At 45.9% G+C, this 22,813-nt stretch overlaps 1 protein-coding gene across 1 annotated transcript in view; it reads left to right on the forward strand.

The window, feature by feature from the left end:
- The window catches only part of LOC109853748 (ras-related and estrogen-regulated growth inhibitor-like), a 32,624-nt gene that overhangs the window by 9,125 nt on the left and 686 nt on the right, over window positions 1-22,813 (forward strand). Inside the window, exons 3-5 of the mRNA XM_020426138.1 lie at window positions 349-405; window positions 4,959-5,035; window positions 16,742-16,923. Coding sequence (XP_020281727.1) covers window positions 349-405; window positions 4,959-5,035; window positions 16,742-16,923 — 316 coding nt within the window. The remainder of the gene's footprint in view (window positions 1-348; window positions 406-4,958; window positions 5,036-16,741; window positions 16,924-22,813) is intronic.

The raw sequence follows: 22,813 nt of genomic DNA on the forward strand, positions 1-22,813 counted from the left end.
TGTTGAATCCTAGGCCGCGCGTTTCGCGGTGCAACGAAACGGAATTTATGAAGCAAGAAATTTATCGGCAAACCGCAAGAGAACCCGTTCCGTTATTTATAGTTTCTTTATTAACGGATGTCGGAGTGGAGCCTAATAGCGCGTCTTTCAATGACCGCACGCAGAGGGGGTGCGTCGTTGTTGCTTTTTTTTTCCTTCGGCCGCGAGTGAGAAATATAAATGCGCTTTTTTATGTTATTGCTTGTAATTATGATACGTATTATATCGGGGAATAACCCACCGCGATTATTCGCGTGATCGTGGTTCTGAAAACTAATCAATTTTTTGCTCTCTCTCTCTTTGTTGCAGCCGTGGTAGTGCGATACTTGACGAGGCGATTTATTGGCGAATACAGCTCGACCACTGGTAAGTGTTTTTCTTCATTATCTCTTCTTTTTTTTTCTCTCTCTCTCTCTCTCTCCCTCTCTGTCGAAAATAATTGCTACTATACGAAGCGTGAATAATTGCATCCATTTATTGTTAATTTCGAAGCATCGCGTTCGAAATAAATGTCCCGCTCCTATCTAAGTTTCTTTCTCGCTCGGGCTATCGGGCCCGTATCTGCACCGAAGGGGGCGGCCTCGACTCACGCGCGCCAAACGCTCACCCCGGAGTACAAAACGCGAATCTAAATCTCGATCAGTTCCATCGCGTGCTCGGGCGCGGCGCGCGAGACGGAAAAATCCGCCGTGAAATATTCTCGCGCTCAAAACCGGACTCTAATTCAAGGGTATCCGTGAAAAATCTTAATCATGGCGCCTCGCGAGCGACGTCCCGAGGGCGTTCTAGCGGTCACAGAAATACACGAGATAGCGATTGGCGGATGGGGGAAGAGGGGAAATGAGGGGGAAAAAGCGGCAGCGGTGCTTCAAGAAAAAGTGAGAGAGAGAGAAAGAGCGAGAGAGAGAGAGAGAGAGAGAGAGAGAGAGAAAGAGAGAGGAGAGAAAGAGACACAACGAACACAGCGCTAAACCCGAGGAGGGCGGAGATTTAAACACTCGATATGAAATAGAGCCTATAGGGAGGGTCCGCAGAATGCAGATCTCTCCCATAACTCATGCAGGCTACTTCGCCACAATAATTGCCGTGCACGCCCGCGGACATATAAGCTACGACGGCGTGTTTCGCGGATATCCGAGCCGCCTAGAAAAAAATTTACCGTGAAGTATTGTCCCCTTAACCCTGAACCGCGCAAGTCCTATTTTTGTATAACACCCATCGCACCGCGGCACACACATGCCGACTTCGCGTGCGTCCTCCTCCTCCTCCTCTTTCGAGTTCTCTTTTTCAGAGTGTCACGCCGTTTCCATCGCAATCCCGATAGTTATGGGGACATTATCGTAACGATAATCGAGATACTTTATAGATCGGCGTACGTTTTTTTTTTTTTTTTTTGTTTAAGGTAGTAGTGCACGCGCGAATCTCATCGAGACGATTTGTAGCGGTCCGGAATAAAAATCGCTGTCTCGTGCACGAGAGGTTCGAAAACAAACAAACGGAGTACGAATTGAGATTTGTGCGAATTGAGTCTTGAGAGTGGAATTCGTAGGAAGAGTTTCTCTTTAACTTTCCTCAAACGATTGCCGTCCACGTAACGCGCGGAAAGCTTCCCCGACACAATAGCGCAATCATCGATTTATCGAATTTCTCTTGTGTATGTAACTGGCAGTCAGAATCAATCTCGATTCCGATCGATCTATCAGCGATCGATAATGGACGGACGAAAGGGTGCCGCGCGCACGAGTGCTCTCTTTCTCTCTGTCTTACTTTCTTTCTCTCCTACCATCGGTATTAATTAATTTCCTGGGAAAATGATAGATAATCACCAGTAGAACGTAACCAGGAAGCGGATAATCTGACGTGCTCCCCTTCAATCGATAGGAGGGAGATAATCGCTCAATTGATCCTCAAAGATGACGCCGTGGGCGCTACTCTACGATCGCCGTCAATTGAGGAATCGATAAAAAATCGGTAAAAACGATGACAGATAAAAAAAAACCTCAGCGACGTAGACACGACAGGTAGTGTGTGTCTGCAGATATTACACAGACCGCTTCACAAAATAAGGCCTTAAGAAGTGCCGGAAGCAAAAACGGGTATTGGAACAAGTACCTCAATCTAGAGATAAATTGTTTTCATAGCGTGATAGAAATCGCGGTACATATCTCTTTTAATAGGTTTTGGTTTTTATATTCTTCAGAGTTACACTCACGGCAGAGTCAGTCGGCGGTCATAATGTTCAGAAGTCTCGTTGCGCGCCGCAAATCTCTTCGAACTCTTTGCGAGAATTTAAAAAAAAACAACAAAAACGAACGTCAAAGATTTTGGTGGCTTTTGAAAAACAATCCGCATTGGATTTTTCAATTTTTCAAAATCTGAAAAACACCTGAGATATGTCGAGAGGTGTTGCGATCTCGCGTGTAACGGTGCGTCTCTCTCTCTTTCAGCGCATTTCGTGTGAAGCGAATCGAAAATGCATCAACACTTCGTGCGACTCGTGCAGGAATTATCACACACACATACACACACACACACACACTGTCGTTCCTAGTCGTTGGAGAATCACTTTTCCGAAGAAAACGCCCTCGAACGGTGAAAGCGGGACCATTGATTTCCTTCAGTTAGTCCGTGAAGGTGATGTGGCAAGCAAAATATCCCCTTTGGAAAAATTGTCTGGGTTACTTTGCTAGAAATTAAATCCATATTTATCAACTCGAGGCTATGAATATAAATTGATGAATATGAGATCTATTATGCGCTCGCAATATTACATCTGTATAAATTTTATACTTTTATGACGGATGAAATATTTTAAGATACAAAAATTGCAACAAATGTGTAACGACTTGCAGACACAATTGAACATGTAAAGAAGAAGACGGGCGAGCGAAAATTCACCTTCGGTCTTTTTTTTTTTTTTCTTCTGGACCGTTGTTGCGGAAAAACGTGTATATAGAATCTACGAATCTTAGACATGCGCAGCGCAATAATAGCGTCTGGTACTTTCGAAATGGCCACTTATTATTATTGGCTTCCCATCGCACGACTTAAATTTGATCTCTCGATGGAAGATCGAGGATGATCTTCCTCGGCAATTTCGATTACAAGGCATTCGTACGAGGCGCGCGCAACATCGTCGTTTTACGAGAGACTCCGGGGGTAATCGGTCCTTTTCATCTCTCGCCACGAGAGATGCAGGCAACAAACACGCGCGCGCTTGTTATTATTTCGATCTCGATTAACAATGCAAATCTCTCCTTGCGTGGAATAATTCTAGGCAATGATTTAGAAAGCGAGTTTCGTTGCATTGTCGATCCTCGCGCGCGCGCGCGCGCACGCGGGAACGTTTTGTCCGCGCGCAGGAGATTGCATCGTGCATCCCGATCGTTTGATAGATCGACGATAGACGATCACGTATATCGCCGCGCGATGGATCTCCAACGCAAAAGCCGAATCCGCGCGCGATCTCGGTGACAGTTATATTACCGGTTACCATTCGACGAAAGTGTGCCGCGTACGTCTCTCGTTGTCTTTTAAGTTACAGCCTTGTGATATATACGTGCACATATATATATATTTTTTTTATACTTTCAATTTCTTAGAAACTTTGTGCTGCCATTATAACGTTGAAGTTTCTTCACATCGTGGACTCTTGTAACTTTCCACACACACTTTCTGCGCGTCTAAGAGAGTCTAATTTAAATATTAGGTTACAATTTCAGATTTTTTGAAATTTTCTCCGATGTTGAGTAATTTTGTCGCGTTAAACAACCTCCTTCGAGAGAGAGAGAGAGATAGACTTTTCAAGTCCGGGCTTCAACTCTGTAATGTATATTTTTCAAGATGTGATCCTTCTGATGAGCGCGAAAGAAAATCTTATTTTTTCGCGCTTTACTCCCTCCGCGAGTTAATACGCGCGCAAACCGCGCTCTTGCGGTCTCGGAAGCGCGAGTTTTTTTCTCACGTCAATAGACTAGCAATGAATTTTCCGTCGCAACGGTCGGGTCGTAATCGTTTCTCCATTAAGTATTGCGCGGCAATAAAACTTTCTCGAGCGTAACGACCGCTAATATAACGAGCATCCTTATTCGCTTGTTTCGCTGCGCGCCTCTCCCAACCTCCTCGCCGCCGACACTATGAGGTGTTTATGAGTTTATTTATCGTTTATTTATTGTGCGTATGTGGTGTGCGCGCGGCTACCCTGGCGCGGCTACTGGTATTCGATATGCTTCCGCGTCTTTTCTTCTTCTTGTTCGCCTTGTGCGCGCGTGCTCTCGACTATTTGCGAGTGTGTGTGTGTGTGCTCTAATCAACTTCAAGAAATATGAGCTTTCCCTTCCACGCTCGCCCTACAAACGCGCGCGCCAACTAAAAATCACCGCAACATCCGCGGCATCCCAGAATTTCTAAGCGAGACGCAATCTCGAGACGATCGACACGTATACACGTATCTCGAATATAAGATCGAGAAATTATTATTTACATGATGCAAAACTCGAGAAATCAAAGCGCACAAACTCTGTTTTCGATCGCGAACAACCGAGCGAAAGTCACGTGTCATTGTCAACGATCGTATAATGACACAGCAGCGAGCGTAACTAATTGAAATTGTCGTTACTAAGTGATCCGGCACTTTCGCGCATTAGCCGCGTTTTCTATCCTCCGGGAAAATGATCCGTTTAAACTTTTCCAAAGGTGATTTGAAACCTCATCTCTCTCTCGTTAGATCGCAATAATCGCCGAGATTGAGAAAATTGTTGTTTTTAATCACGCCGAGACGCCGATTATCGGTAGCGATGATGATAATGATGATTATGATGATAATAATAATAATAATAGTAATAAAAATATAAATAATAATAATAAAGACAAAAATGACATTAAATTCGTAAACATTTTTTATTTATTGTGTGTTGCAGATTTCCTCTACCGACACAGCGTGACCATCGACAATGTCGCGATGGAAGTTGAGATACTCGACACGTCCAAGTGCGAGGTGAGTTTTTGTTTTTTTTTTGTTTTTTCAATCACACTCTTGATTCTGCGCCGAATTGATGATCCCTCCGGCAATTTGCCGTAAAATATCATCGCACAACACTCGTAAAGAAATTACATTCTTCTCCTCCTCTCTCGCGCGAGAGGATTTACAAATGTAATTATCTTTAACCGGATTTGACGGGACAAAATTTCTTTAACTTAATTAACGTTCGTTCGCGTGCGCTCTCTCGTCGTAAGTAAATAATTCATTGATGCAACGGTATCCTGGTACTTGGTACGTTCGCGTCTCGTTTTCGTGAGCGCGTTTCGTTGTTGCGGTTTCGCAACCTGCGTGCGCGGTCTCGAGACGAATCAGCCTCGTGACGCGTCTCGAGACAAGGCAGGATGTTTTCAAGGGCTCCGTCTAAATATATCTTCTTTCAACGAAGACCCTTCCAACAAAAAAAAAAAACAAAAAAAAATACGCGCCGCGTAGCCCTTGAGGCCCCACGTCCGTCATACGTTGGGCGAAATAACGAGCGGTTCGCGAAGACGAACATTCTGGTATTTTGCCCGCCGGGCGATATCCTTGAATCCTTGACACGTACCCGATCTTTAGGTTGTCGGGCACAAATCGACGGTGCGTTTTGCGATCGAATTCAATCGGAATCAATAGAAGAAAGAAGAGATAAAAGAGAAGTGCAGTATTCTCCCGATGTGTTTAACCAAAATTAATGCTAACTCCTCTCGCGGTGACGATCTCGCATCTCGCGGACGATCGATCGATCGATCCGTCTCTCCATCCTGACCTTTGCCTAACCCCGATTCTCCTGTGAAACACAAGTAAACGAACATCGAAGGCGGAAATCCTGCGAGCGCCGGGCCCGTTAGTTCGTGTTATTTGAATTGAATAACGATCGTTCGTAAATTCGAATCTAGGCGACACTGCGCACGAAACAACACACACGTGGTGCCGCTGTGCGGTGCCGCTTCACCTGTCGCGCGACTACGGTGCCCGCGCTGGAATTCCAGCGAGGTTGTCTCATGCGTGTTGGACGAGGCATTGTTCGCCTTTTTTGAGGAATTACCATAGAACAAGGAAACGCGCGTAAATTGCACAATAGATTTGTTCTTCTCTCTCTCTGTTTTTTTTTTATTTATTTATTTTTCTTTTTTAAGGGGAATAAAATGCCGAGTGAGAAATCGAATGGGATTTGAAAGCGTTTTGAAATTTCAATCGCGGAAGTTTCCCGGCACGAAAAATGATATTACGTATCTCGACAGTAATTGCATTGTAATTTGATATATACCAGCAGGGGAAACGTAGGTGCATTACGCAGCAGAAGAGAATAAGCCGCTATTTATATACATTTTTGCGGATCCCGGGCGCTCTGACTCGTTTTGGCATTTAACTGTATCTTTTTTTCTCGATGTGCGGTGAGAAAGTTCATTCATAGAAAGTATTTCCTGCATAAGTTCAAGTATTGCGACTTCACGGCGCCTTTTCGACGACCGGCGAACCCGACGACCGCGCGCGCGCTTTTTGTTAAGCCGAACGCGAACACATATGTTATGCACCAAGAGAAGAATGGACTTTCGACAACAATTATCAAAGCACTTTGAATGTGTTAGCGATTTTACACATCGCCAACTCTTACGCTCTATTTGGCGATGTCGAGCGCGAGAAAAATAAAAATAATTTTTCTAACGGCACGTAAAAAATAGTTTTTATTGAAATAATCTCCTCCGAATGTTTCTCTCTCTCTCTCTCTCTCTCTCTCTTTCTCGGAAGAGATCAAAACATTTCAAGATCGCGTTTGAGATCGCATTTCTTCCTTGAAACGACGTTGAGACGCGTATAATTCGCGCGTGAACGGACGATTTTAAGAGATATTTTAAAACGGATTTTCAAAAGCCGCTTTTTTCTCACGAACTGGTTACGTTACTACACCGACACCCGTTGGTTATTCGGTAGCCCCGCACAACGAGTCTCGACTCGGGCCCGGGTTGTTTTTAGCAAACTGGTTTTTCTACCCGAGGCTTACAATTACCGGCTTCCTTTTTTGCGCCGCGCGCTCCCCAAATGTTTGCACCTGTCGTTTAAAAGCTCGCGAACCTTGATCCACAGGATCGAGACGTGCGCGCGCGCGCTAGATACGCGATAAACCACGTGTGTTCTATGATTATTTCCGGCGAACGGAGAATTGTTCAAAAATATCTCGCTTTCTTTTTTTTTTCTCTCGAACACAGTTTTCAACAAGTTCGCGCGAAATTACTGAGCGTTGAAAGCGGAATTCGACGATTTTAATTTTTGTCCCGTACTCGCGGGCAACTTTATTTAAAATTATCTCGTTTTCCCCGACACCGTTGTACCATTAAACCGACACTACGCGACTTGCTGGCAAACAATGCTTGTCCATTTAGAGAACCTTGTACGTAGAACGCGTAAGAATGCATGCACCGTTACCGTATGGACAGTCTGGATACAATAAATAATCTGGAACAGGAAGCGATACACTCTCCCGCGATTTGTGCGAATAGAAAATTATGTTCTAAGCTTACGCTCGCGTTCGCTTCGTTTAACAAATACGTCAGAGCTCTAAAAATATGTGCGAAAGTGTTGAAATTAAAGCCGTCGTCGTGTGTTCTCGCAATTCCGAGATAAATTTTCTCAATCGAACTGGCGATTTAACGAGAAAACTTCGGTCGGCGAACAGGATCTAGGAAGATCGATATCGATGTGGATCAGTGTGGCACTGGTGCAGGAAGTGACTCCGGGATAGAAGAGGCGCGTTAAAAATACACATCATCTCTCTGTGGGCTTCTCTCCGACTTTTCTTTTTCTCTCTCTCTCTTTCTTTCTTTCTCTCTCTTTCTCTCTCTCTTTCTTCCGATATATCACGCGCGATGCGCGAGGTTCCATTGTGAACAAGACTTTTAGGTCTCTCTCGCTCGATCCCCTTTTACTCGCGGTAAATCTCCGCGAAACTCCTTCGCGTACACGCCAGGATTAATCAATCCCGGACAACGCGCTGTATATCACCGGGCGCAACATTTACGAGCAACATATCGTTTTCATCTCGGCTTTTTTGTTATCAGGTTGCGCCGACTATCAGTCACGTTCAACTTCACTGATTCCGAAAGCCTCCGCGTGAGCGATTAATATTTTTTTCTCTTTTCTTTTTTTTTTTTTCTTTTTTCGCGCACGTATCAGAGAAATTCTATTCTCTCACACGTCTCTCCCGGGATTCAAATAGAAGCGAGATCGCGCGCCGCCGTGTGTGTGTGTGTGTGTGTGTGTTTCTCGTTTTTCGATACAAACTTCAAATCTCTTTCGCGAACTCGATTGTCGACGATTTTCACATTTCTACGAGAGATTCCCGGGATCCTTTAATGTCTTCGCGTTCCCAAGCAGCGCTCGAAGTTGTTGAAGCTCTTAAATTACCAGAAGAGACCTAAGGTTCTCAAGTTCTCCTCCGAGAGACCTAGATACCGACTATCTGAACTATCGGAAAGTCGTGCAACGGGTATTAGAACAAACGTCCGATAATTCGTCGCTAAGCTAAAGCCCGCTCGCGCGCGCGCGCTACTAAAATCCATATAATACATACGCGGACGTGCCACGCGGTGTAATCTTTCCAATTATCCCCCAACGTTCCTCTCACTTTTGTCGATATCTAAGCGCGATATTACATTCACCGAGAGGCGTATTTAATGTCACGACGGGAAGTGGCGTAAATTCGCGGACGTATCTCTCGTATTTCGACCGCTACGCGATACCGCGGAATATTATCGAGAGACACTATTTATCCTCAAATGCACAAACGTCTTTTCCCGCGAAATTCTCATCTATCTCTCTTATAATCGGGAAACGTATAAATTAGCGACCAAGTCAAGTGCAAAGAGATGTTACAATATTCTACGTGAAATTTCTCTTTATTGCAGCGTTTAATTAAAACAAAAGTCGAAGAAATTGACATTTTTTCTAATTACTTTATTATTTTTTTTTTTTTTACAAAAAGATACGTTCTCTTTATCTTCTATTCTCTTTGCACTCAACTGTTGATCGGCCCACAAAACCATCAAGCTGGGACGGTTTCGACGATACGTGAATTCTCTCTTTCGAAATTGCGCATCGGAACAGCAAATCGATTTATTTTTCTCTCGTTAACTTCCACCACAGTTTGTAATTTACTGTGAAATGTTGCGATGTTTTTCTCCTTCCGCGGCGAAACTCCTCGTTTACGGATGATAGCTAATCGCCTCGCATCGAACGTTGTTGCGGAGAAAACGCCGCGGCTTAAAGGGCACATAAGCCCCGCGCCTAAACGCGCTCTAATCTACGGAATTATCCGTTTCCGACGTTTCTCCACGTAACGTGCATCCCTGATATTCCGATATGCGGCGAGGTCGACGAACAACGTATGTGTGTGTGTGTGTGTGTGTAAAATCGTATGCTCACGCAAGTATGCAACGATACCGGGTGCGATCCTACCGGCACTTAAAGTGCACGAACCCATTGAGCGCACGTGGTCAACGTCCGCCTTTTGCGCGATCTTGCACTTTTTTTTTTTTTTATGTATCGGACACCCCGTGCACGCGCGAGTAGCGGATACCGCGTGATCCTCCTCCAATCGCCGTTAAGATACGCTTGAAAATCGAGACCGAGAGCATAGGCTGATTCACTGTGCAAATGTCCTTGCAGATAAGCGGCTGCGCACGCACACAAGTCCGCGGCGTCTCAATTTGCATTCGCTAACAAGGAAGTACTCGGAACCGTTACGGAAAAGTTTTGCTCACTTCCATTTTGTTACATAATAATATTGTGCTTGCACTTCAAGTAACTTAAGTATTGGTTTACGTACTATTTTTATTTGTTTTTTTTTTAGTTTCGAATAATAAAATTACGCCCCGACGCGATGCCGACGTTCATGAGCGCATTTATGTTCACGCGAGCGTTTACGCGCTTGCGATCGCTCGTGCCCGGTTTGGCGTGCCCATACCTTTTGACCACCTTACGCGTCACGGTAATGACGAATACCGTTCTAATGTGACGAGCAGTCCCGATACACCTCATTAAGCGCGCTGTAAAAGCGGAAGACGAGGTTGCGCAGCGAAAACGCGCTTCGTTCGGAACGGTGTTCGAAAATCCCTCTCTCTCTCTCTCTCTCTCTAAAAGCTGCGACAAAAAAAGAGGAAGAAAACTACTACTTCCTATGGAATGCGCGGGATAAACAATGCCGGTGGAATTCGTCGAGATCACGTAGCGCCGAAAGAATTCGGGATGACGCGCTCATCCCGTACCGACGCGCGTCTTTTCTCGCACGGCAGCGCCGTTCTTTTTTTTGTTTTTTTTTTATCTCGAAAACACGTGATACTCTATCGTCAGATAGCAATTAGCGACTCGCAAGATAGTGTCTTCAGGCGCGTATCGTCGAGCGAACCAGATCGAAAGGAAACCGAGATGAAACTCTTTTTTGCGCAGCATCTTGCAGTCGGTCTCTTTCTGTGTGTGTTGCGCGCGTTTGACGAACAGGCGCGGCGCCGGCTCGCGATGTCAAGTAACTAACGAAGACAGTCGCCGGTCGGACTGTCACAGAACAGTGACAGTGGCACGCGCCTTAAGTCGCGTTTATACAAGACTCACGAGAAGTGGCTATAAATTCTCGGGCCGGATGCCTGGGACATTTCTTGCCGTCATTGCTCGTTGATGGCCGCGCGCGCGTCGTACCGAACTTAATTAATTTCAGAAACGCGGTGTAGAGCGCGCGTTTTGCGCACGGAAACGATACGCGAAATTTTAGACGCGCGCACACACACACACACACACACACAAAGCCAAATGTAATCAAATTTATCGCGGTCTCTTATACGAAATTGATTTTTGTCGAGTGCGTTGCCGCGTGTATTATAAATGTATGCGCGTCTCGAAGTCACAATGATCCGAGACGTTGCTGAATCCCGCCTGATAAGACGGGACATGTCACCTCGTTAGACGAACGATAATTTTATTTGCTGAATTTTTCTCGACTGCCTCCGCGCGCCGCGCAATCTCGCAGGCACGGCGGCCGTCAAGATAAATGACGTGAATGCACTCTTAGGTCCCCCATTTGCATCCGAGAAGGACAGTACATGACACACGACGAAATGATTTATTTCAATTTTAATCCCCGAGCTCGCGCGCGAGATCGAGTCGCGATATCAATTCGCCAACCCACCGGGATTTCTTTGTACACGCGAGCGTGTGCGACACGTCGATCCGCGAAAGGTTATTACGCGTCTCGGCAAAGTGTCAAATTTACAAACCAAAACAAAAAACCGCCGTAACCCGATCGTTTTTTCAGAAAGAGAGAAAAGTCCAAAGTACAGCGAAGTTTTGCGGAGTCAGGTTGAAAAAGATATAGAATTTCTCGCGATTCGAGGTACGTATGTTTTCGGATCGCAAAAAATTGTCCGAAGGTTCGCGCACGCGTGTCCCGTACACATCACAAAAGCGCGCGTTTCCCCGACGTGTATAAAGATCCGCGGAGTTGCGGTAATAATCGCGCTTTCCTGCATAACCATAAGCATCGGCGAGCGAGCAAGCGAGAGCCGATTGCTCCCGCGGCCCGAGTCGGGTTTCATAGAATTTCCGCTTGGCTTCCGAGAGACTCTCTCGTTGCAATATCGATCACGAGGATCGCGGTAGGTGTTCTCTCCGCGCGGGTATAATAATAACCCGGTCTTAACAAGGGCACACGAAAGGGGGTGGGGAGAGGGGGAGTTCAGGTAGGCGCTCAGCTCTCCGCGTGGTGGAATCGGCCACGTAGGTAGGAAGTCGAGCAACAAATGGGTAGGTGGCTGCTGACTGCCTCTCTCGACTCCGTGGCTGGCTTTCGACCTCGTCGACCGCCACGATTAATACTTCCATCGTGCATTGTTCCTCGTCACGTAAATCTCCAACGCCGGCGAGATAAGGCTCCACGGAAACCATTTATAAGACCGATTTATATCATTACCAACGGGCGCACCAGCGCGCGACTGCTCCGCAAATATTCTCGCGTCAGCTGATCGTCTTACTCATTTCCTCTTCTCGTAACCCGCCCGCGGGATAAATGGCGCGACCCGAGCCACCGACCGAAACGACATCGCGAAACAGTTATAGTTGTTCTCCACCTTCCCCATTCCCCCCTACCCTTTCCTGATTCGCGCAGATGTTGAGATTTATGCACACACCGAGAAACAAGAAGATGTACCAAAGCGTGACGATCGAACAGAGGTCGATCGTTCGAGAGGTTTCGTCTTGCGCGACCTGAAAGATTCGCGCGCATCGACTTGTGCTTTTGATATAATTCTTCCTCTTCTTCTTTTTTTTTTGTTTCAACGTGTCTAATTAATTCCGCTTCCGATCTCTCGATAGAGAAAGTTGATTAACAACGAGCGTGGCCGCCGAATGACGTTAGGTGCAACCGGTCGGTGTACGTTGCATTTTTTATAATCTACATACGATTATTCAGTCTATAATTTCGATATATGGGTCAATGTCTTGGGTCGGGCAATAAAGTATCAATCGTACTTTATCTCGTTCCAATCGCAGCGCGGACGTTCCACTTTTGGTAGATTAATTCTTTCCTCCCACCCTTTTCTTTTTCTTTAAATCCCTCTCTCTCTCTTTCTCTCTGTCTCTCTCTCTCTCTCTCGCCGCTTATCTTGTTTTGTTTTGTTGTCATCTCGCGTGTCTCATTTCTTACGATCTACATATGGTTTTACGGGTCAATGGTGCGCGGACCGCAATAAAGTATCAATCATACCGCCTCATCTCTCAAGACCAACCCGCTCCGGAGATGCTGAGCGCCGCATGGTGCCCAGGTGTGTTCCGCCTCGCGAATATGAAGAGTGCCAGCAGCCTGGTGACACACTTCCCCAATTCTCGCATTGTTCTTCATCCGCGTGCACGTACGAAATAAATCTGCGAGGGGGAGTTGGGAGAGAGAGAGAGGGAGTGAAGAAGTGAGGGAGGCAAGAAAGGGGCGAATCCGCTCCGGCTGGCCTCGTGACCGGCTCGTAATTGCGATTGCTTTTCGTGGGAGGCCCGGTGGGTAATTGATAATTAAGCGCCGTGCTCTCCTTGCCCTCCAGCGGGGAAGGGGTTGAGAGCGGCGAGGGAGCTGGGGGAAGGAGGGACGGAAGACCGAATGTAACGACGCCGTTTGGGACCGGTATGTACCGGATGCGCCTCGACGGTCGGTTTATTCTTGTTTTAATTTACTGTTGTTTTAATTTACTGTTGTAAGTGTTTTACGCACTGAGTCTCTCCTTCTCTCTATCTTTTTTTTGGTTGTTTTTAATTTTCCATCAAATCTCGTACGATACGAACACGTGAAAGTAATTGAGTAATTATAAAAAAAAAAGACGGGAGATTGATTGCATTTCCATCTGGCGCGAGTAAATTACAACAGTTTATAAACGAGGTTGATGTGTATATATATCGTTAAATTCGTATAATATCAAGATCAATTAGAGCGAATTAAGAAATTGATGAATACTCTCTCTTTCTGGAATGTCTTAATTTCTTCATTTTCATCCACTCTCTCTCTCTCTCTTTCTCCGCTTCTCGATTGATCGTCGTCGGTTCTCTCGCGAAACGAAAGTTTCTTTCTATAAAAAAACAAAAAAAAAAAAAAAAACTCATTTTCACGAGTCGTTACGCTCGCGGAATGCCGGCGAATTCGGTCTCCGATAACGAAGTTTTCGAATCGGCATTGAAATTCCACTGTCGGTCGGTCGCTTATCTCAATTCCTCGGGTGCGCACATGTGTGCAAACACACAAATGCCGCGCGCCTAACCGAACATTTCTCGGTTGCTATCGCGCATGATGTAGCGCTCACACCTTGTTTTCCTGAGGAGAGATGCGGCAATAAATCGTTCTCGTATAACAAAAGGAGGTGAAATGGCGCGGTAGATTTCGCGAAGGTGATATTTACTTTAAACATTCGCGAGAAAAGACAAATAAAACGTTGAGCCGAACCAACACTAGAGTTAAAAACCTGTCATTTACGCGCGTGCGTGCGTGCGTGCGTGCGTGCGTGCGTTTGAAAAGCAACAGAAATAATAAATAAATAATTCGCAACAACTGAAAAGTTGCGCGGCAATTAAAACTCGCCTTTCAACCATATGCGCGCGTGTGTAGCCGTAGGCTCGATCTTTCCCATAACATCTCGGCTAGCATGCGCACAGCGCGCGCGATTCAGAGTGTTACAGCGATAATTCAGTTTATTGCCTTACCTTCGCTCCCTTCACCCTTCTGGGAGGCTGCGCGCGTCGCTCGTTACGTCAACCATAAGTTACTATCTTTACTATATTTCTCTTTCTCCATCTCTCTCTCTATCTTTTTCTCTCAAGGGGGGTGAACCCGGTAGGAACCCTGTCTCTCTCTCTCTCTCTCTCTCTTGTTGTAAAACTACGAGTAATAACACTGTAACTCATTGTCAGCGACCGGGCAATAACGCGACGTCCCGCGGCGTCGTTCGGTTGCGGACCGGTGTCGCTTTCGTGGAAACGTGCATTGTCGCGCGCGAGGGAAAAGATACGTCTCGAGATACGCCGATCCGTGCCTCTATAATTTGATTCACACCGCTAAGAGGGTTGTAACCGGCGCAACAGTTGGTTGCGCGCGGGCAATTCACGGGTATAGTGTATTTCTCTAGCGAAGCTTCCAATAAATAAGCGGGAATATCCTTCTTGATGGTTTGTTTTTGTTTTGTTTTTGTTTTTTTTTTTTTTTTTCTAACGTGAATCACGACGCTCTGAAAGTTAATTTTGGATGTGCATCCGGAGAAATATACCGCCGATTCCTCGGAATGTCGAATATATACGCGCAGTTTGCTAATATCGGGGAAACATTATTAACCCGACAATATTGGCGCTATTCGTAAGGGCGAATAGCTGAAGGGATCGTTATCCGCCGCGCGAGCACGGATAAGAAACATAACTTCGTCGCGCCGGGGCGATCGTTGCTTTTATCCGGTAAGATCGCGTAGGTGTTAAAGCGCGCGGTTCTCGCCCACTTGAATCGATTCCGAATGGACAGCAACGGTCGTTTCGTCCTATCGGGTGTTCTGTTAACTGTCGCGTCGTTAAGAAAGGACCGCCAGTCCGAAAATTATAGTCTCCGCGAGCGTATTTTTATACACGCACACACTCGGCCTTAATAGCCCTCGAAATTTTTTTTTACCCGCATGTCACGATGAATCGCTTCGATTATCCTCTCGAGCTTCAATTGATGTTAACATAATTATTAATATTAATGAATCTATATGTGTGATATATTAATATAAATAAGTCACAACGTAAATATGTGAAAAAAAAATGATTTATATTTATAAAACCATAAATACGCGAAATTCTCGCACAATTGAGTTTCTCTATTTGTCGGATTGTGTTATTATTTATTTATTTATTTTTTTTTTGACAAATGTAACTGCTTCAAATTAATTACCGCGCAAAAGAAATTCGTTAATCTCACGCAAATTTATGCAAATTGATACGCTCAATTTTCACGAAATTACGCGACACGCAAAGTGCATTAAAAGACATTAAACTTTTAATCGAGACAGACGCTTTGCATTATTTCATAACTGGACGAATCACGTCGGCGGTGCGTTGTGCAACGTTGTCGCCGCCGTTGATGCACTTACGTGACACGTGTGAACGCAATTCCGGCATCGCGCGCGCGCGTTCAATTGCCTCGAATACAATCGATCAATAAATATTTATGAGCGGCTCGAGCTTGTCTCGGAGACGAGACGACAGATGCACGCCTGCCCGACAATGTTCTATGCCAATGACGTCTATCCGTCGAGGTTACGCGACGGATTCGGTAACCGTTTAAAGTAATGAACAATCCAGAGAGTTTTTTGTAGACTCTAAAAAAAAAAAAAAACAACAAAAACAAAAAAACACGAGACATGAAGAAGCGACGAAGAACTCGGGGACAAATCAGAAATTCTGAAAATCGAATCGGTGACAGAAATTTTTATTTTGGTAAGCGAGTCTTTTGGCGAGATTTAATTAAGTGTAATATTTTCTTTCTTTCTTTCTTTCTTTTTTTTTTTTTTTTATATCGCGAGCTCTGTCCACAAGTCTTGAAACATTAAAACATTGCGTTGTGGGCAGCGTGAAAGGCGCATATTCCTCGTGCTCGCTGTTGTGTCGGAGTTTCCTGCGGCGTTTATTTACGAGCGCGTTACACGCAATGTTAATTCGACAGATTTGACCGTAAATAACGTCCGTAAATACGCGCGCACGGACCAAGTATATGTTTATCTCGGTCTATAAAATTCAGCCTCGCGCGCCCGATGGCGCGGTGGTTTTAAGTGATGGCTTAAAATTTACGGATGCGAGTTGAGTAATCAGCGCGCGCGTTTAGCGTTTTCGTCTGACGATTTTTTTTTTTCCTCCAGTCACTGAAGACAATCTTATGCATCCCGTGCGCAAACGGACACATCCGAGATGAAGTTGCAAGCTAAAGATATTCGACAAAAAATTTAGCCTGTTTTTTTTTTTTTTTTTTTTTATGTCTGAAGCGGAGAAATTAAAACTCCACGATCGATTTGTGTTCGCCGAACGGCGGCGTGCACGCCCGACATCTCGTAATAGATCCGAATAGAGATGCGTCGAGTTTAAATCCGTTTCTTCGAATCTTGATTGTCATAGTGACCGGTCGTGTTCCGTTGATTGTTTCAGGAGAACGGCTGCATGTACTCGCACATAAGATGGGGCGAGGCCTTCGTCATCGTCTACAGCGTGACATGTAAGAAGAGCTTTCAGGAAGCCCGTAGACTTCTCAAGCAACTCGCGGATTTACGCCTGCCATCCTACTTCACTACCCTGCTGCTCGGCAACAAGCGAGATCTAGATCACGCCCGGTAAGCGTAAATCACATTGTTACAAATATATGATTAACGGTCTCGTAAGAGGCGGGCGTGTGTAAGTACGTACCACGCGTACGATCAACGTTCGATGATGATCTCCGGCGCGCTGATGTGTGTGTACGACCGGAATAGGATAAATCGCGCGTACACGCTTATTTTCCAACGATACGGTGCAAAATCGACGACGATTGTTAACTTAAATCAGTGCGGTGCACAAATGTTTTGCTTTTTTTTTCTCTCTCGCTACTTTACTCGACACGCGTAAAAATCTCTTTCGCCGCATCCGTAAATTCCGTTTGCCATTTGATTGCGTAATAGGAGCAAGTATATTTTTCTTCGTCGTTCTAATCTCTGATTTATTGATAACAATTGGCAGCATTCTCAATTCTCTTGACGTTAGTTACGTTTCCAATCGCTCGTTGTATTTTCGTTCCGATAAAAAAAAAAAAAAAGAAAAAAAAATCATGCTTATTCACAAGCAATGTTGTGTTTATGCGTGGCCCATTTTTATTCGTTGGCCTCGCAAGACTGGCACACTTCGCCGAGTGGTGTTTTAAAGGGGTTCTCACACACGATCAAACGTCGCCGCGTTTTTTTTAATACAACAGTAATTAATCAAAGTTTTCAATAAAAATCGAGAATCGCGCATCTTCCTGAAATTTAATATCGATTTTTTGCAAAAAAAAATATTTGTTTGAAAAAGAACGATATATTCTCTTCGATCGAACGTCGAGGAGCGTCTCTCATCGATGAGAGGAATCTGTTGCAGAAATTAAGATCGCCGATTGCGGGAACTTAATTTCGCGCTAAATGTGCGTCATCACCGCGCGGCGCGTTAAATCTCATTTACAGAATTGAGATTTATCGGACCGCGGAGCTCATTCGACGGCACACGATACGGATCGTATGAGGGCCGCTTAAGTGTCTCGCTCGGCGCAAGAATTACAATATCATTCGCGTCGCGCGATCTCCGATCGCCGACTTCGTGTATCGCCGTCGGCGAATCGTCGATTATTCTCGATCGTTCCTCTTTTTTTCTCCCTCCCGTTCCTTCCTCTCTCTCTCTCTCTCTCCGACAACGACGACGCCGTTTATCCCGTCGATCGCACACGCGTGATTTGCCGCGCGCGTGTGTATATATCTGTCCGGCCTATTAATCCCGGCAGTTCACTTTCCACCTGCGAGTAACAGGATCTTCGCCGATATATTTCCTAGACGAGGTGAGATTTCGCGTGCGCCACGCGATTCGCGTTTTTCCAGACGGCACCTCCGCACGCGGCGCTCGGACGTTTTATTGGATTGTTTCCAGCGGTTTTGTTGCCCTCCCTTCCACGCGCTCGCTATTGCGTATAGCGCAATAGTAGAGTATACGTTGGCGACTGCCTACTCGCTCGAGAGGAAATCACGGGGGGACTTCGGATCCTTTATCCGCTCAAGTTGCAATTTTGCACGGAGTAGATATCCGATTGCGTAAAAATTCTCACGCAGGTTCGAACGATCTGAAAATAATTTTTTTTTTACAAAATCAGATCAATTCAACTCGCAATTTTTCTTACGCGTTTGTATTTAACATCCTTGTAGTCTGTTGGAATTTATTTCACAGAGCGTCCTGAACTACTCTTCACACGCCGTGATTTTTATTTCGAGCTTTGGTTTTGTGCGCGCGCAAGTTTTTTGCCAACGCCGCGCACGTTTTCGCGCAAAAAACCAGTTCAATGAACCAAATGTTCAGCCGGTCACCAGCGCGGTGACGGAGTAAGTTAATCGGTCGGCCGGGTACGTCAACTTCGGAGAACGATTCATCCAAGTCGGTCAGGCGACTTTGACGCTGGCGTAAACAGATCTGGCGTGGTAAGAGAGAAAAAAAAAAAGTCGCGATGAATGGTTTCTAGACGAGCGCGGTGACCACCTCGACCACTACCGGGTCTTTTCGAATCGGCGGCACCCGATGCCGATACTGCGGTTTGCGTTCGGTGACGTGTGTGTGTGTGTGTGTGTGTGTGTGTGTGTGTATGCCACGTGTCGCGTTTCACATCGCGTCGCGGCGTCGAGAATCCGGCGCCGGTTCGACACACAAACGTGCGCTGCACGCGCACATTTTATAAAACCGCACATATGCAATTTCTCGCGCGCGTTCTCCTCGCGCGAGACACACTTTTCCATCGCGCGAAACGTGTGTAAAATTCAACGCGCGTCGTGATGAAAAAAAATGTGTGTCCGGCTTGAAAGACGCGCCGATACGCGCAGGTGTGGCTCGCGTGTTGCGAGTCTCTTAGATACGTCGATACGTCTTTGGTCGCATTTTTACGCAACCGGCATCTCAAAGTGCATCATCGCGTCGCGTGATTCGGTCGGGAGAAAGCTAGGAAATACTAGCGCGCGGTTTTATTTTGTAAGTCGAACGTGTAAAGAGTGGCGGTTATAAACTAATTAACCTTCGATCGACGCGCGGCTGGTTTTCGCGTGTGTGAAAGACGAGAAATGTGCGTGGCGCGCGAAGAGTCGCGCGAATATACAAACAATCGATACAACTCTCGAACTTACACTCGAGACTTTTCGAGACTTCGGGACGCGTCGACGTATCTCGCAAAGCCGCGAGATTTTAAACATCGTTTTTTTTTTTTTTTTTTTTTTTTTTAAGAGAGAGAGAGAAGAAAAAAGACAACGTCCGATATTGTATTTCGCGCGTTGGGACGTCGAAAATCGCGTCTCGATCAATTCCAGTCGCCGCGAAAAGCACGTAGGTAGAACAGGACTTCGGTCGGTATTTCTTCTTCACATTGGACGGCGCGGAATTTCCCTCGCGGATTCCCGCAAGAATGCGGATCGTCGTTAACGAAGACACGCTCCTTTTCTCGCCTTACGACGCCACCTTCCCCACATCCTTACACCTCCTTTATGGTGCTTTGCATACCGAGAGAAATCTCACTGATGATCTAGTAACGACGGCAACGCCGCAATTACGATGCTACTATGCAAGATTACTCGAAAAGGCGCGCAGTCGTCAGGGATTTTATCTACGACAGAATTCCACGAGTAGCTCTCGCGCGTGCGAGAGAGAGAAAGAGCGAGAGAGAGAGAGAAAGGGAGAAAGAAAGAAAGAATCTCGTCTCTTCCAAACGCAACACACACAACACCGGAATATTTCCGGTTTTCAAATGGAACATACGTATACGAGACAATCTATACACAGCCAGTGTTTCGGCAATCGCGAATTTTTCTCCGTCCTAAAAAAACGTTAAATGTCACGCGTTTCCAAGAGAAGAGGGGGCGGATTATAGATCGTGACAATCGCAATAGAATTTGACAAAGGACACACACACACACACACAGGTTCGGTATTTCAACCTTTCAACCTCCGGCAAGTCAACCTTTCGAAAACAACGGGAATGACGAAGCTAAGCGAGTTTTTTGCGGAGTGCGCGCGCGCAATGATCGAGGTAAAATAAAATGTCGCGGAATCGTTGGCAATTTCGTGACGAGTTTAATAACAAAAGACGGGGGGGAGTTCGCGCCGCCTCTCTCCGATAGCCACGAGCGAAATATCAAAAATGTCATACGAATAAAATGTCACACTCGCGAGGGGCGAGCGAGGGATTGGTCATTGATCGCGCGGCGACAGGGACGGTGTGTGCTCGCGACGGAGAAAAGAGCAATTCGATTTACGTAACTGGCATTTTGATGGCGTGCAAGAGATACACGCGCTCTTCGCAACTGTCACGATTATCGTTGAGAAATTTAATTAAACCGGAATTATTCTCTCGAGAGATCCATCGATCTGTGAGTCATAAATTACAGTCGCGCGCGCATGCCTTTCCTTGCGTGTCGCGCTTGCCGATGTGGGGAAACGATCAGTTTTAAATTAATGGATGCCGCGCGCGCGCAGACATTCTATTTTTACGCGCGATTACGAAACCTCTGACAAGTCCCAACGGTTCAAGTCCAAATATGATTCAACCTTCAAGATGTCGCACAAAATTAACATACAAAGACGACGAATGTGTGATTCTCTTTTTTTTGTTACAATATTTTGTGTTCGTTTGTGTTCGGCTTGAGAACAGCAGCCTTGTGAGCCGCTGCTGTCTTTTTTATTGTTATCCGAGGGATAAAAAAATTAAAATAATTTCTTTAATAACGCGATCAGAGATTGGAGCTCTCTCGAAAGGCGGGAACGTGCACGAAAACAGGACGAAGTCGCGGGCAGGGTCGATCCGCGTGACGAGAGGCTATCGCGCGCTTCTCTTACATCCAGTAGCCACGCTCGTCGTCTTAATGGAGTTCATAAAGATTAGAGCGAAGTCCGCTGCAGGGCTGGTGAAACCACTCTCTCGAGAACGAGTTTTCGCCGCTTTAGATACGTACGTACTCCGCGGAGAAGCGGCGCGGAGAGCCGTTCGACCGCGAACATTGCGCATCGATAACGCTTATCTCGAAATAATCACAGCCGGCGATCCCCGAGGCGGCGACGACGCGCCTCGATGAACTAGTTCGAGGAGCGTCGGTTTTCGGAGTGGAAGCGGCGCGAAAAGCGTTTTATTTTCTCGGAAGTGTTTGTTTTCGTTTCTTTTTGTTTTTTTTTTTTAAAGTCGTCTTCTGCAAGTTCTCCGTGGTACTGCGCGCGCGCGCGCGCGTGTGTGTGTCATAAATATAAATTGCGCCTCTCTCCCTCCCGCGTTGAATAAAGAAAGATAACGACAGAAACCGCTCGTAAAGCAACGCGCCGATGAAATCGCCTCTCGTATAAAATAAAAGGGAACGGATTAACAGCCGTGAGCGTGGCGCATTGAATCGTGCACGATCGCGTCTAATCACGCGCCCTCCCACGTGCCCTTCGTGCGGCTCCGAGCCCTCGACGTGCGGCTCCTCGTAAGGATCATGTGTTCCTGCGAATTTAATTGTCTCCATAAATATTGGAGAGAGACCCTCTCTCTGCCCCACGCAGAGCCGCGCCGTCTGGAAATATACCCGGAATCTCCCGTCCCTGCTTCTTTTCGTTCATCTGTTTTCTCGCTCGTGTCGACTCGCCCGATTCTTTGTCTGGTTTTTTTTTCTTGCACCGATTACAGGGTAATAATGTACACGGATCTCCGCGTGGCGGATTGATTCATGGAAATTTTAGAAAAAGTGTTTCGAACAAAGTTTTTTTTTTTTTAAACAAAACTCGCGATACTTGGAACATCTCTAAACTCGTCGGTGAAAAGTTTGAAGTCGCGAAATTACGGACGAAACGCATGCACAAAAACACACTTGGTGCAATCTTAACATCATAAATATCCCGCGGCGCCTGGTGACCTCAACCTGGCGAAATTTTAGTGACTCCGCTTCCTCTCGTAAACGTCTGGTCTTTATGTCGTCCGTTCGCTCACCTCGACACGTCTGGTGTTTGCCAAACTCGTAGTATCCGTCACCGCGGGTCCGGTGCGCATCCCCAGTTGCTCCGCGAGGATTTAATTCACCGGACGATTCATTGACTTGCAAAGCGCCACGTTCGTCCCGCGATGTAAATCTTGCGAACGCCCGCAGCATCCGGTCCGCGCGTTTCTCCCGATTGGTGTTTCAACACGTGATTCGCATGTTGCAACGACATAAACCACTCTTGTGAATCATGCGAAATGACGAGTCGCAATTGATGAGCGCGAATATCCGGCTTGTTACGAAGCAGCCGTAAATTTCGTAATTTCGCGACTCCGAGAATTGTAAATCCGTTCGAAATAAACTCTTGAAATTTTTTATTACCTTGAAATCTTCAAGTAAACAGTTTCGAAGAAAGACAAAACAGTGTCGTTCTGAAAACGCCGTTTTTTTCTGTATCTTATTGGTAGACAGTCGCAATTTGCAAAATTTGCAAAATTGTATTGATAAACAAAATGAGACGATTTTTTAT

Source organism: Pseudomyrmex gracilis, unplaced genomic scaffold (assembly GCF_002006095.1).
Source record: "Pseudomyrmex gracilis isolate BER0280 unplaced genomic scaffold, ASM200609v1 scaffold_54, whole genome shotgun sequence".
NCBI classification, from domain to species: Eukaryota; Metazoa; Arthropoda; class Insecta; order Hymenoptera; family Formicidae; genus Pseudomyrmex; species Pseudomyrmex gracilis.